The sequence below is a fragment of the Platalea leucorodia genome (assembly GCF_965183815.1).
Source record: "Platalea leucorodia genome assembly, chromosome: 4".
Lineage (NCBI taxonomy): Eukaryota > Metazoa > Chordata > Aves > Pelecaniformes > Threskiornithidae > Platalea > Platalea leucorodia.
The window spans coordinates 13854342-13870379 of record NC_138826.1 but is presented as its reverse complement, the minus strand read 5'-3'; the positions used below and the strand labels follow the sequence as shown (position 1 = coordinate 13870379).

The 16038-nt window shown below is 41.2% G+C and overlaps 1 protein-coding gene across 1 annotated transcript in view; it reads left to right on the top strand.

The window, feature by feature from the left end:
• Window positions 1-16038, top strand: part of SORCS3 (sortilin related VPS10 domain containing receptor 3) — a gene marked incomplete at both ends in the record, with an annotated part of 312909 nt that overhangs the window by 168559 nt on the left and 128312 nt on the right. Inside the window, one exon of the mRNA XM_082311355.1 lies at window positions 3633-3791. Coding sequence (XP_082167481.1) covers window positions 3633-3791 — 159 coding nt within the window. The remainder of the gene's footprint in view (window positions 1-3632; window positions 3792-16038) is intronic.

Sequence of the window (16038 nt, the reverse complement as noted above, 5' to 3'; positions counted from 1 at the left end):
CCGTTTTAGTGGATTTGTGCTGTAATGTGGTGTCACTTTCCTTCCTCCCCACTTCTGCATTTGTTCAGAGCTCCTTTAGGGGTCCTACACACTCTCCAACAAATCTGAGTGACTCTTAGCTACTTCTGTGGTTTGTGTACCAAATATATCATGGCAGGTATAGGTATGACACCTCCCCTCCTTGTTCTTTCTGCCTGTAGCCTGTGCTTCTTATTTCCTGGGATAAATCCTCTTGAAGTATTCAGAGCTGGATGTGTTTCCTGACCACATGCCAAAGATATCAGTCTATATACATCATAGTTTGTGTTGTTCTTGCAAGGTGGCCTCTCCGAATCATCTCCCTTCTATGTGCTTCCCTCTCTGGTGTCTGGTGTTCTGCTGAACTGGAGCTCTGTATGTGTCATCATTGCCCCCAAAGCTCCTGCTTTAAAGGAGATACACCATGTACCAGACAGCTCTCTTCCTCTGCATTCATCTCCTAAGGAGCTACCTGAAGTTCAGTCTGATTTTCAGCCTGGTTTGCTTTGTCTGGTGCTTGTCATTCATTGTCCACTGAATGTTGGAGGTCAGGCTATAGCCTCTAGAGGAAAAGCTATGTAGTATAAACCAGCTCATCTCAAGTATGTTTTCAAGGACTTACCCTTAGCAGTAATCAGTTGTGTTTCCCCTTCCCCTGTCCACTTAAACTAGAGAAGGCAGCAACTGAAAATAATATTTTATGTATAGGGGTGTGTGTGTATATTCTTGAATGTAGCAAGGTGGAATTAATTTCCTTTTTAATAAAGGCTGCCATTTAATTTAATATTATAGAAAATGATTAGATCTTAAAAACCTATAAATTACATTTGACAACTCTCTGGTGCTCCTTTGCTATTCTTTATGGCAATTATAAATGGCAACACAGGGTGCTGGCAGAAATGCTTATTCTGACTGGAGTTTGTTTATTGGCTCTTAATGAAAAGAGATTAATCTAAATCACTACTGGGGTGGATCCTTCGCCTTGGTCCCATAATGAGAAGTGGCAGTTTCAGGCCTTTGGCAAATGTCCTGCTATTTCTCTTGCCAAAAGTTGTCCTCTCCCCGCCATAGCTTCCAGCAGAAAAAAAGATGAAAAATAAGAAAAATAAAGCCGAGACTCCCAGTTTTCTTTTCCTGCTTGCCACATAACAAAACTGTGGACCAGTCCTAGCTGCATGACTGGTGGCAGCCTTTTGCTTTCCGCTCTGATTGAGCCTCCTGTTTCTTCCATCCTGCTTTGTGTAGGATCAGCCTTGCCTGGGAGGATGGATGACAACAGAGATGTTGGATGTGTTCCTTTCTCCACTTGAAGAATGGAGAGTTGATATCAGAACTTGGTGAAGGGGGGTGGGCGACTAATGTAGTAGCACTTACAACAAGATATGACTGTTGTTAGACCCTTCCAGCTTTCCCTCTAGCTGTTAATTTTCCTAGCTTGATGGTTTTATTATTTGATTTTGCAACCACTGTTATGCTTCTAGAGGAACAAATTGCCTGGCTTTGTGAACCATCTGGTGGAAACATCACCTCTTCCATCTCATCTGACCCATTTCTCGAACTATCCACCAAAGTGTTGCAGATCGTGTGTGAAAGGGCAGAATGGATGTTTTGTGTGTGTACCATATCAGGTCTACGCAACTTTTAGCTGTCTTGTGCTCCTTATCTGAGGGTAGAACTCTAACAGTGACCTTTTAATATACAGCATTATTAACTTTGCAACCTTCTGTGACATCAGGTGGAAAATCTTTTTATTCCTGAAGTTCCTTCCTTTTGAAATGTAAGATCTCTCTGGAACATCTTGTTATATTGGCAATCTTACATCCTCCTTCCATTCTGCAGATCCAAGCGATTTTTACTAACGTATGTTACAGTTCTCTGTCTGGCACAGGCAATATGCTTTAGATGAACAGGGGTATACTTGAGGGACAAAATGTCTTTGAAGTCTAAGTCACCAGTGACAGAAAAAAATATCTTGAAATAGTGGGGGAACCTTTCTTGTATGGAACAAAATGAAATACATGTTTTGATCTGATTAGAAAGAAGAAATGTACCAAAGCTTCCTTCTAGGTGGAGGCCATCGGGACCTATTCTCAAGACTAATTCCCAGGGTGTCAGTTGCTGGTGGGGACGTTTCTCATTTCCCATGCTGTGCGCCACAGCACAATGCAAGAGCACTTCTTCAGGACTTGTGGCGTGGCTTTCTGTGGGAACAGGTGGAGATTGCTTTATGAGGCTGGTAAGCAGTATATGTGGGGGATGTTGAAGGAGCTCTGAGCTCAAGCTGGATTCATACAGGTGGCTTCACCCTGGGACAACATTCAGGTCTAGTTTTAAAGGCCCTTTTCATAATGGAAAGGATCAGAAACCATTTACATTACATTCACTTTCCCTTGGTAACTTTGTGGAGTTAATGAGGTGCTTAAGATTAAACAAGCACTGAAATTTTTTGCTTGATCAAGGTCTAACATACCAAGGGTCTTACCATTCCTTGTAACTGATTTTTGCTGTCAAAATTAATGTGTTTCCCTATCATAGTCTTGAAGTTGGAGCTCTGTGAAGTTGGATAAGAAAGGTTAATGTGGACACACGAGTATAACAAAACTGCAATGGATTTCAGCTAGCTGATCATTCTACAGCTAGCTAAAAAAGGCAGCTCCTGGATCTGTTTTCCTGCTGAAAGGCAGTTTCTATATTTGTTTCAGCTACTGTATCAATAACCTGCTGTGTTTAGCACAGCTCTAATTTATTTCCCACTGTTTGCCTTTATTTTATGGTACTGGCATTTGCTTTAATGTGATGTCGTTTTCTCCAGATGTTAATAAGATGGTGTTAATGTTTCCACAACATTTTTCTTGATAACATTTATGTAGAGCATGCCATCTGATAATGTGGAATCAACCCATTTTAAAATATTGGTAATAATTTTCTAATTAAAATTAGAGGCTCAGAAGTGTTTTCCTCCCTGTACAAATTGAGGTCATACACTTTCCCGCGCTTGGGGAAAATTATGTGTTCACTGAGTGAATGAATATCTCCTACTGTATAAATTGGAAGCATGATATATGAGATTGTGTATCAATCTTTATGCACGTGCACATGGACTATTTTCAGATGCCAGCAGCTGATCCAGGTAGGCATTCAGTGTTTCCAGTGAGGTGATGCTCTCATTCATAGCTCTACAAGCTGCCAAACAATGAACCTTAAATCTCAGGAGTGCCCTGTTTTGTACTTTTGGAGAGAGTATTCCACATTTGGGAAGAGAGGTGGTAGGCTGGAAAGGGACCAGGTAAGCCTGGTGTGGCTATCTGAAGTTGCTATACCCAACCAAAATCAGCTTCAATATCAACATAGCATTTTTCGTTCTTGCTGGGCTTTCTGAATTTATCTGGATAAAAATAAAATGAAATAAAGGACTCACTGAATGAATCACCAAACAAAATGGAAGTGAAACACCCAAAAAAGCCCTCTATTTGGGAAATCCTATGGGCTATGTACACTGTTGAGCAATGTTCTTAATACATCTAATAGGAATCAGTGCTGTGTGACCTCACTTTTAAATGATATTCAGATTCACTTTTCTATTAACACTCTTTTCCCTCCATTTTTTGATTTAGATCATGCTTCTTAGTGATCCAGAGATTGAGAGCAGCATCCTCATCAGTTCTGATGAAGGGGCTACCTACCAGAAGTATCGTCTGAACTTCTATATCCAGAGCTTGCTCTTCCACCCCAAGCAGGAGGAGTGGATCTTGGCCTACAGTCTGGATCAAAAGGTGAACAATTGATTTCATATTTCAATGATTCCTGAGCCAGGTTTTGAAGGGGATAGTGTGTAGAACCACGCACTTCCAGAGATGGTGAAGAATTTATGGTGTGCTTTGCTGCTCTCGCCTTGCAAGTTTAAATGTGCTCAAAACCCACCCAGTGACTCCAAAGCAAGCTTGCTAAAAGGAATGGAGTTGCACAGAAATCATGATGGGCATGGAAACTTCAGTAGTGGTGATGATACGAAAGATGAAAAGAATCTGAGATTTGACGTGACATACGGAGCAGTTCTAAAAACCTATTGATCTGTAGGCCTTGGTGATTGCTGAGCTGTCTTTGAGAATCGAGCACTCAGGCTGAGTTAGTCCTTAACAGCTGGTTGTTGCGCATGAAGGCGTGCTCCTTCTGCTTGCAAACTGTACTCAGTTACCTGGAAATTGGTGAGCAGCAACAGATGACAAGCTCCTCTGTGCCACTTTTAAGTCACTTTGCAGTGCCTTCTGTTAGTGAGACAACTCTTAAGTCTGTTACTTTGTCCTTTGCAAGCCCACTCTTACTCATCTGTCTTGAAAGGTGCTGAGCAATGCAGGTGCAATGTGACTTGTAAAGTGTTGTGGCTATAGAGTGTGTGCTTCAGTTCTGGAACAGCAGTCCCCACTACAGCCCAAAGGTGAGACATAGACTGGATGATCAAGTTACAAATTTTAGAAAGCTTAAAACTTGCCAAGCTTTTATCTTTCTTCTCTTCCATTTCTGTCATCCATAGTCTGGAAAGTAAAAACATGCTGAATAGCCACTTTAAGTTTTTTGCATTAATTTGTCAAGTGTGTGTGTGTTCTGTGTGGGATTTTCAATTCCTACAGTTATTTTTTTAAGTTTTCTAAACTAGTCAGTGTTACATCTCTGCTATAAGGAAAATACACCCAAAATATTGTGCCTCTTGTATTTGACAGAATTTCCTTTGAAAGGCTAGCGCAAATCTTTGAACAAGTAGTTACTGAGAATTTAATCAAATAATCTACTACCGCTGTACTTCCTGATGTAACCTTTCCATCCACTTGTTAACAGAATGCTATGGCAGGCACCAGGTGGTTTGCTGGTATGCTACTGATGATGCTTGAGTGACATTTGGAAGCACAAAGTTATTGTAAATACACTCCTTTCATAGTATCAAGTCCTAACTGTATGAAGGAATTAGTCAAATGTCATATAGTTTTGTGCACTCAGATGTTCAGTGTAACAGGGATTTTGAAGTAGGCTAGAAAGACAACCTATTTATGGAATGGTTTGATGCCACTTTTAAACCAGAGGTAAAGATTTTAAATGGTACCGGTGTTTGTCCAAAGACAGCCCTGAAAGAAACAGACATCTGATGAGGTGCTCATGGATGTGAGAAGCCAGATATGACATGCTGATTATGCGTTTGCAAAGACATCCAGCTGTAGTGAGTGCAGAGCATCTGCTCTTGGGTTGAAACACTGTACTTCTATTTTCAGTGCTTTGTAGTCTTTTTATGACATGTTAGCCACTGGAAGGAGAAATCAAAATACAAAGTATGCACACACACTTGACTGTGAGACTGTAATTAGCTCCCCTGGTCCAGTGCAGCAATAGTGGCTCAGAGCATTTTTGCTTCTGCTACTTCAAATTCACGCATCTGAGTGCCTACCTCAGCTGTTCTCTTCTGCTCAAAAGAGAGCCAAGGAAAATGAACTGGGAGTTAGAAACACCCTGAGGCTGCTTCTATTTTATCCCAGGAACTGAACAAGTTTGTCTACAGTGTAAGAGTAAAGATGAGGTGCTCTGCAGCTTGTTGGTCAAATGGAAATGGAGCAACATGAGGTTCAGATTTTGCCTTTATGTCTGCTTTTGCTTTCAAGGCCACTCATGAATCTTTTCTTCAGTGTTCAGAAAGATGGCCTCAAGTGCTGCTTGAAAGTTGATCCTTGAGTGGAACCATGGAGGCAGTGCTTTTCCCAGTTTTTTTTTTTTTAAGTGTTTGCTTAATATAACCCGGGTATAGATTGTGCTCAGCCACATCTTGGCTTAGTAAGAGCTGTAAAAGAATTGTCACTTAGGCTCAGGATCATGCAGCTTCACTGCAATTACAGTTGATACTGAGATAATGGGCAGTGCTGTTAGAGTGCAAAGGCAGTGCTATAGATTGTGACAGTGGTGCTGTGTGAAGTCCCCAGATGAAGTCATCTGAGAAGCCAGTGTAATACATTCCTGCCTGTCTGGAAACAGGAGTACTGCCACAGCTGAGTGGGAACCAGAGGTCAACCATGACCTTCTATTAGATGGGGGTTAGGCCAATGACAAGAAGAAAGTGTCTTTTAGGCTAAAAATCTTAAATTCTTAAGTAGCTTCATCAGGTCTTGTGCATCTTCATAAGACTGTTGTGGTTGTTCTCTTCTCTTGTTCTCTAGATCTCACACCTTCCCACCCTGCTATGCCATGCCCTTTCTCCTAGCTGTGATCATGGGATCATGCCAGTGGCAATGATCATTTGACCTCTGTGCTGCTGACCAGAAGAGAGATATCAAGATCTCCTAAAATAAGTGGCTAGAGAGGCTGCAGTACTGCTCTGCAGTTGTGAGAAGGCTATCCAAAGAGATTCCATGCTGTGGTCAAGGGCTAGTTCTCCAGCGGCAGCCTGGTTCTGCTGGCACTCCTCTGTCCTTTGGTTTTGTGCCTCTTTTCCTGTGAGGCAGCATGAAGTCACCTAGCACAAAATAGGTGGTGCTGGATCAAATAGTACTTGCTTTCTCACTTCATGTATCAAGGTTTTTGAGATACAACTGCTCTGAAACACTTTTGATTTAAATGCATGAAAGGACAATAAAATAGAAAGTTTATCATTAGTCTGTAACCAGCAGGTAATCCGCAGATACTGTGACAAGGAAGGTGCTGATGAAAGTCAGTGGCTTGCTGTATGCTCTGTGGTGCAGACGCTTCTACAGTGGGAGACCATAATCTTCCACCTCTCTAAGCTTTAAAAGTGTGTTTGACCTTTAAGGTCTAGTTGCAATGACTACTTTAGAAGAAGATCTAAAAATGCAAATAACTCTGAAAACAAATCAAATGCATACAATTTGACTCCCAGCAGTAGGAACTATTAAGGGAAGATCTAATCCATCCTCACATAACTGTGAATGTGTAAACAAGTTTGCAAATTTCATTTCATTTCTTAGATTAGAAAATAGCTTTCAGATTAATATTTATTTTATTAATTTTCTTTCAAATAAAAATGATAATAATATGGTGATGTAAGCAAGCTGTGGTCAACTTGGAAATTAATGAAAATGACGAATCTGAAAATCCATTTTTCCTGGTATGTTGTTCCACACAGCAAAATGAAATATCAACAGCTAGTGCACTACAAATAATTGATTGGGTCACTGCCTAAATCAAAAGATTTTAAATTTTTTTTGTGTATAAAAATAGAAAACAATATTAAAGTTTTTGTGTGAAATAAAAATAGTCAATGTTTTGGATCTTCCTGTTAGAAAGTTTTCCTCTGTGGTCTTCTGACCTACAGTCCCATGGCTGTGATTCAAGCCTCTTTTCAAATCATTCTTTTATCCTAAGCATTCCTCCTTCTTTTTAGCTAACTTCTACACATTTGACAATAATATTACGCTATTTATCCAGCTGATTAAAAACCCAACCAACCAGCTAAAAGAACCCAACACATTTTTAATTCTGTCCTCTAACAGAATTATTATCTCTTCCAAGTTGGTGTTTTAGAAGGTGTATTCACTATTCTAAGACAGTAGTGAATAAATGGAATAATGTAGAACTCTGTGACACCCTTGTGGAACCACAGTCTCCTGCAGTTTGACAGTGGCCAAGTGATAACTGTTTTCAGAATATGGTATCCCAGTTAGTTTTTTACCCAGGTAATTGTCACTTTCTACAGTCTTTTAGCTTGCTTAGGAGAATGCTATGAGACCTCAGACCGAGTGCATGTATCCGTGATACGAAAGGCTTGTCCTCTCTTTCCTGAGCAAGTGATGCCTTCCTGTGGTAATATTCTAGTTGTGAATTTTCTCAGCCAGACACTGTTATGCCACTATTATGTGCAATTTTGATCATAAGTTTATGCTTCCAGCTTCTTCTGCTGTCTCTCTCTTGCTGTCAGCCTTGCTGTTCAGGCATTGAAGGATGCTCTGCGGGTAGACTTATTGTTCTTCTCACTTCTCCTCCTATAGCCTTGTTGTTGAATAACCCCACTCCCTTAGCTTATCCCTTGCATGGATCTGTTTTTATACCTACCTGTGGACTTTTGCTACCAGTCTTATGTGATTCCAGTTTAAAGCCCAAGCCTCACAGCAATCTTATGTCCAAAAATTACCTTCCCCTTCTTTAAGAGAAGGAGCCCATCTCTTTGCACCAGAACTTCTCCTTGAAATATGACTTCGTAGCTGAGAAATCCAAAGGCTTTCTGACAACGTTAGCTCTTCCATCAACTGAAATAACTGAATACAGCATCAGTTCAGTCCCCAAATCTTTTATTACCACTCCCACATGGGTATTGTCCCTCTTTTTCCTGCATGAGGCTATTCCCAGGAGCAAGGGAGAAGATTCAGTGAGAGGGATGGAGCTCAGCAGGCTTTCTGAAAGATGTTTTGCTGTGTGGCTGCTAGTTACTTCGTTCGTTTAAGGATAAATCACAGCTACCACTATTTGTTTTCTGTTTGGAGTATCTGAAGGGTTATTGAGGATACTTCTTCAGTATGAGTCAATGCTGCTTGTCGTTCCTGTTCTTAATTTTTGTAACCAATGATGACCCTCCTCTGCCTTGCTAACTCTCTTATATTATCAAATAAATGCAGCATGGCTGAGTCAAGAAATCTGTTTGTGTGGGCATGAACGTGTAGCAAGTTCGTAGACCCTAATGTCTTCTCACAACATATAAAGCATAGACAGGAGGAATCTTTGCAGGGCTGGGTGCGTGTATCACTCTCCTCTGAGCAGCCATGTGGCATTGTGCAATTATCAGGCCCTGGGAGATTAATTGCATCTTGTGAGTTGAAAATCTTGCATCTCTTCCCAATAGCTTTGTGCGTGTCTACTTTATTGATAAAATAGTGCAATCTGATGTGTGCTCGTGTTGGTTCTGTTAATGGACCCCTGTGGCCTTTGACAGAAGGTGGACACTGTGTAAACGTTACAGCCAATTTTGCTGCAAGTCAGGCTGGGTATCACTACTAGTGTCCATATTGGCACTTTGATATATGAGCCAATATAAAGGTAAAACGGGGCTTCGTCCTCCACTTTTCACAGATTTTTGCAGAAAATATGTAGGAAGCCATTTTAAATGACCCTTGTATCAAAGTGTGATGGGAAGGGGAATATATGAAAAAGGTGTGATATTCTCTGTTGGAAAGTATTGGAAACTGCTTTAAGGAGTGCTGTGAAAGCTCAGTATACCAGCATATACATAAGGTATAGTTTTCGTTGCTGCCACTCATGGTGGCTGGGGATGAAGATCTTGAATTGGTCTTGCATTTCTGATACTAATATTTCAAGCACCTCATCGTTTGTCTCATTTATGCAAGGAACCAACTAATTCTCAATAAGCTTAACTTTCCACACCCCAATACCCCTCTGGGGAATGGATCAGTCTGGAGGTGGACACAGAGAGGAGTTTCCAGCTCCATGGAATTTCTCTCAGAATAGCATTGAAACTTCTTTCAGAGCAGCATGCACAACTCTCTTGCATGAATATTTGTTTAAGAGATAATTTTTTTTAAAAGAGAGAAAATATTAGGGAAATACGGAGAGAGATAGTCAAAATATTTCAAATCACGATTGTTAAGAGAAAAAAACTATGCAATGAGATACAGTTCCACCTGTTCCTCACAGGCCAAACTGTGATTGGGAACCCGCTGGGAATAGGTGAGAGACTGAATAATCCAATAACAGACCAACTTAAATTCCCCAGCTACACCATTATGGATTTGAGAACATTGGATAAACAAGAAGTTTGGCAATCAGCGGCTTCTCCCTCCATAGGGCTTAATATTCAGCAGGAGGTGAACAAAAGAAAGTGGGTATCTTAATAGCTCTTCAAATGAGGTGATAAATAAAATGTGCAAGATAACATTCTGCTGTATCACCAAGTTGCACCTGGCAGACAGTATCAGGTCTGACTGGGGAGATTCCTTCAGTGTTGGAGATGTGGCAAGTTATGATCTGAAAATTGAATGTGGTGCATGTCAGAGCCCTGACTATCTTGACTAGACACTGCTGAATTTATCAAAAAGAATCACAGATAATACTGGGACTATGTGGGAAAGTTTTGTTTTTTTTTTTTTTTTTAATTTTTTTTTTAATAGCCTAGACACGCAGAGCCAGAGCTGTGAAGGCAGTGCCTCTCTAGTGCCAGGTGAAATTCTCTCCCGGCGTTTGGGCCCAGGCTCCCAGTATGACACGGGGCAGTTAGGCAGCTAAGGTTGAGATTTTTTTGGTGTTTTTTTTTTTTTTTTTATTTGACAGTGTCCAGTTGGGTAGGGAGCTGCCAAAGAAATGCAGTGGCACTTGCTGAGAGGAGGGCAAGGCTGGGTTCATGTTCTTCTCAAAATGTAGGCACCTTATTCCAGGCAGTCATCCATCTGTCTGGGATTCTTTGTGATGAGCCATTTTCATAGCCTTATAGAACAGCCCAGGTTGGAAGGGGTCTTGAAAGATCATCTGGTCCAAGCTTTTGTGGGAAAAGGAGCCTAGATGTGATTATCTAGCACCCTGTCCAGTCACGTCTTGAAAGCCTCCAGTGATGGCGACTCCATTACGTCCCTGAGGGGGGAGGTTCCAGTGATTGATTGTTCTCACTGTAAAAAGTGTCTTTCTTATACGAAGATGAAACCTCTCCCAGTGCAACTTATACCCCTTGCCTCTTGTCCTCTCCATGTGGCTCCTTGTGAAGAGGAGTCATATAAAGAAATTAAGTCAGACCTGTATACACACACGGAGAAGACGACAACTCCTCATCTCCTCTTTTCCTGTCATAGTAGGTTGGGACATTACTGGGACATTAAGAGAGACCTGAGCTCCCTGAAGGACCCTTGGTCCCTGTGTCTCAGGGGGGCCAGTGCTACAGGATGTCAGGCTTAGCTCCCCCTCTGTCTGCTCTGCTCAACTTCAATAGCACAGAGACTGGGGAGTTGTGTTCTCCTTCATTCCCAGCAAGTGCCCCAGCCCCTGGTCTCAGATTTTTCTGTGCCTCTCATGGCAACTTGGGCACGTGAAGACTTCAGGGTTGTGTTCGAGTGAGGATATTGCACTTTGATTTGGAACTCCGAATGTTGGACAGCGCAATTCTAAATTAGTGGCTGCACACTGCAGCCATGCTGAAAGCACCGTGTGCAGCTGCATGTCCAAAGTGAGACATGACTCCAGCCCAGTCCTGTGGGTTTTCTTTCCTTAGGAACTGAGGTACGGGGCTGATGAGGAGAGGTGGGTTGGTGGCTGCCTCACATCTCATTCTGATACAAATCAGCAGGCTCCCAGAGCTGTCACCTGGTCATCAGCAGCACTCCTGGTCTGGAATTTAAATGTAACCGTAGTTGTCAGAAGTGTGAGCAACTTCTCCTTTTATCAGCAACAGCTCAAGACTGCACCTCTGGGGTAAAACTCAGCTTTTCTTAGCAAGATGTGAACATTATATTTAACAAGGAAAATAAGCTCTTTCTGCTCTCGCATGGATCCTCATGGTAGAATCACCATTTCATTGTATGATGTGAGAGAACACACTGGGGCTAATTTCTTATCATGGCTCATTGATATCTGAAGAGCACGATGACTGTGGTTCCAGTCCTATGGATACAATACTGAGGTTTCAAATTTGTCTTGTACCAGTCACTTGGCATTTGAACACCCTGCAGAGTGAAGCTGGAGGTACACCTACTGCATTCTTTTCTTCACCCAAAGGGGAAAGAAATTGAGGAAGCTGCCATAATAAAATTTACTCCTAAAGGCCTATCATACTGAGGAATGAAATAAAGTGTGTATGTTGCCCAGCTATAAAGGAACACTTAATGTTTCGTGTTTAATACAAGCCATATTACAGTAACTACTCTTAGAAATTCCTACCATACTGACTGGTCCATTGTATTACACATTCATATTAAGAAGCAATCCCTGCCCCAGAGAGCTTGCAATTAAATGTGAAGCTGACAGAAAAAGCATTGTCCCCGGAGTATCCATAGTGTATTCAGGCACAGGTCATTAAAGTGTTTCATTGCCTAACTACCACTGAGGACTATAACAAAGCCAGAAGCTGAACGCAGATAGAGTCCTGTTCCCATGACTTAACCACAAATAAGCCTTTCATCTCTTTGCCTTTTGAATGCTCTTCTGAGAACATCAGGTTCTACAAACATATCATGTGTCCTTTGCTGGACAAGCCACCTGCCAGCAGCTCTCCCAGGCAGGCAGGGCTCCATCAAACAGACAAATGGAAATGTTAGTAAAGTTAAAAAAAACCAAACCAAACCAACAAAAAAACCCAAACAAACAAAAAAAACCACCAAACCCTTCAGATTGGGAATATTTACAGGCAATTTACAGAAGTCTCTTCTTCGATATGGTAATGAACTGAAGAATTGAAATCACTTAACTTCATTTAAAAATCATGAATATGTATCAGTGCCTTTAAATGAAAGGATGACTAAAACAGATATAGTGTTTGTTCAATTCATTAAAAGGAAGACAATTTATCAGGAGTTTTTTTCCAGTCTTAAACTAAAGCTATATGCAAATGCAGGGAAATCAAGACCTTGCTCTAATTCTGCTGCATGATGAATATTTTTATAATCTTAATTAGAACCAGTCATTTAGTTCAGCAATTTCCCCCAATCTAGCCAATTTGAAATTAAAATAGATGCCTTGATTACAAAACTCATTAGCAAAGAAGCACCCTTCTCGCTAACCAGTTCATTTGGAATGCACAAACTGAATGAAGTGAGGAGCACTTGTGTTGTCAATTGCCGTAAGTGAAGTGAGCGTTAATTGTTAGCATTGTGAAGTATTTGTATTGCTGCATGTTTCATTGCAGTATAATATATCATTCATTAAATGTAACAAAAGCAGTTTTTAAATGATTTAATTAAGTAGTATTGGTGCACCAGGTAATTTTTATAAAGTCAAATGTCACAATTGTTTGCATTTGAAGTATTGATGGGCATTACTGTCGGAAAGAAGACGTAAGACTCTGCATTTATCATTCTGATTATGGTAAGCCTGACAGTTCTAATAGGAGATGAGAAATTAAATTATGCAGCCCTGGCTCTACTTCAGAAATGCCCAATGAATTTTGTCCTTAGCAAAATAGTGAACTTTGGGCTTGTGATGATTTGTGGTGGCAAAAAGGAAGTAACAGCTCGTGAAACTTGATTTAGCTAGAACAGACTTTCCTATTGCTTTTTATTTATGTTATAGATGCTTCATGAACAGGTTTTACTTTGAGAAAGAAAATGTAGAGATAAATGGAGTGAGACACATTCAATGCTTAAATGTGCTATGCTGCTGAAGAAACCTAGTTTATTGTGTAACAGAGCAAGGATCCTGTGGTTTATTCCTGGGCCATGCTAAATCATGGCTTATATTGATTTTATCTGGAGCCTAAGTGGGGCGAGGGGTGGTTATAAATATAGCAGATGGGAATAAACATGAAGGATTGAAGATGGCTGAAGAATAAGAACACCAGGGGCATGATTTATTTTGCCTGACTGTAGAGATCTAAAATGTAGCAATGTATGCCTATATTGGGTGCCGAGGCTGCACACAGTAGTTGGTGGTAATCTACTGAATGGTGTTGATTGATTTCTGGAAGCAAATGTAGGTGACTATTTTAGGATGAGGTAAATTGTACCTTAGACTCGTTTGTATTGACTAGGCCTCTACTGACTGTCAAGAAAGTAATTTCCTTTGCTGAGATCTAAGTATTTGCTATATTACCTGAGATTAGGGGACTTGAAACCAGCCCTGCTGTCTGTATGTGTGCAAAATGGATTACATGGGGTATGATTCCAATATGATCAAAGCAACAAAAAGCATTATGTTTCCCAGTGCCTGCTGTCGTGCCTACAGGTTCTAATGACCCCCTGCCCTGGAGGAGAGAGAAAATATGATGTGCAAGCAAAGATGGAATTCCCAATCTTTTGTTTTTCTTTATCAGGATTTGTTTGTGTAGAAGTGAGTTACCTACCAGGCTGCTTCAGTGAAATGAGATGAATTCTGAAGGGTTTCCTTGGCCTTTTTTCCCCTTTTCCTTTTCTTTCTTTCTCTCACTGTTGTTTTTTTTTTTTTTTTTTCTCCTTTCTTTTTTTCTTCTTTCCCTTTTTCTTTGCCTTCCATATTGCTTTTCAAAGCTCTCTCTCAGTATTGGTCTGGCCTGATGGCACCATTAAGTCTCCTCTAAAATCTGTTGAGCAGATCTGTTTCAACTGAAGAAAGAGCACAATTCAACTGTTGACTCCACTCAGATGTTTGTTGATGCTGACCGTGGAAAACTTCAGTTTGATGTCCTTACCCCTCTCATTGAATTGACTCCATGTGGTGCTTGAGTTTAGAAATGTGGCTATTCTAGGCCAAAGAACAACAGGATTAACCCAAAATATCACAGCTGAAGTAATAGAGAGGAGCCTATGACAAGGAACATGAACTTGTGTGAATTGTCATCAAAATTTCATCTTGAATAGCACTACATATAAAATGTAGACCTTAATAGAAAAAAAGGCAACCCTGACCTCAGAGCAGCCAAATGGCTTAGCCTGGGCCTAGTTTTAAGGTTATGCATAAACACTTTTGTGGGTTAAGTCCTATAAGTACATAAGCCTTTACACACTATTGCAAAGTGCCTGCAAAGACATACAAGTAATACATGGGCTTTTAGTGTTGGGATTTTAGCTATTTTCACTCTCTTGGATTTTGCTGTTCTCTCATCTTTCTTTAATGCTTCAGGATGTTAAAGCCATAGCTCGGGGAAGATGGGTCTGCCAGCACCTGAAATTATGACTGTGAGCATGTAGAATTCAATACAGAGGGACACTATTTAATTCCCTCGGACCAAGAGTGCTTTCTGGAAGGTGGAGATTAAGAAGCTGTTACGTTTTGTTAACCAAGAAGGGTCATGCTTTATCCAGAAGGATTCAGGACCCAGCGGCTCCCATTACTGTCAGTGATTCAGGCAGCTGAGAAGTGTTGGATGTCTGCCCGACAGGGACTATTCTTTCTGTCTGGGTAATGGTAGCATTAATTAATATTTGCACATTGCCTTGACAATACAAGACCTCACTGTTCGGAAGTATTGCACATTAGGATGGCAGTGGGCTACTTAAGACAATACTTTAATGTCCTCAAAGATGGATGACTGGGATGGGAAAGACTGGTGTCCTTGAGGGAGCCAGCTGGATGGGTGATGCTGAAGGGTTCAGTCCTTCCCCTGCAATGCATGCACCTGCATGTGCCTATTTGTTATGTCATCAGCAACCAAGAACTGTGACAGTCTGTGAGGGTGCTTCCTGAGGGGTACATTTCTGTATGCCAGACTGGGAGCTCGCAGTCAGGAGTGGGAATAGCAGGCTGTTCCTTGCTCTTAGTTCTGCCCCTAAGGCAGGGGTGTTTCAGCTTCTTGTTAGCAGCTGCTGAACCTCTGGCATACTTGCATAACCTGAAAAAATGCTAGTACTTGGGAACAGGGCTATGTGAACAATCCAGGGATGGGAACCTTTAGAAAGTGTACAGTCCTGATCCTGACGCAGAGCCTTAGCTGTAGTTGACAGTGCCAAGGACCAAAGTCTTTGCTGCTGTTTTACTTCTAGCTGCTCTTGTAGCTATGCTTTCCGTTGCAATTGAGGATATGCAGGCTCCAGTCATGTCATCAGACCCTACAGGCTGGCCCTAGACCACACAGAGCATCTGTGACTTGATATCAGTGGGGGTTTACTGCTACAATGGTAATATCTGCATAGTGCTTTCCTGCTAAGCATGTCACATCCATTTAACAAGACCACCATTATTATATCTTATCTGTCCCAGTATATTATCAAAATCTTTTTATACAGCTGAGAGATGTGTATTGGAGAGCCAAAGGAAGAGAAACTCCAGAAAAGGAGCAGGCAGGAGCTGACATTTCCTCTCCACCACTCTTCTGTGAAGCATAACTAGATTTTGTAAATCCCAGGATGCCCTGGTGATTTTTGCACTGTGCAGTTCTTAGGATGTCCCTTTGTGCCATGACCAGGAGGA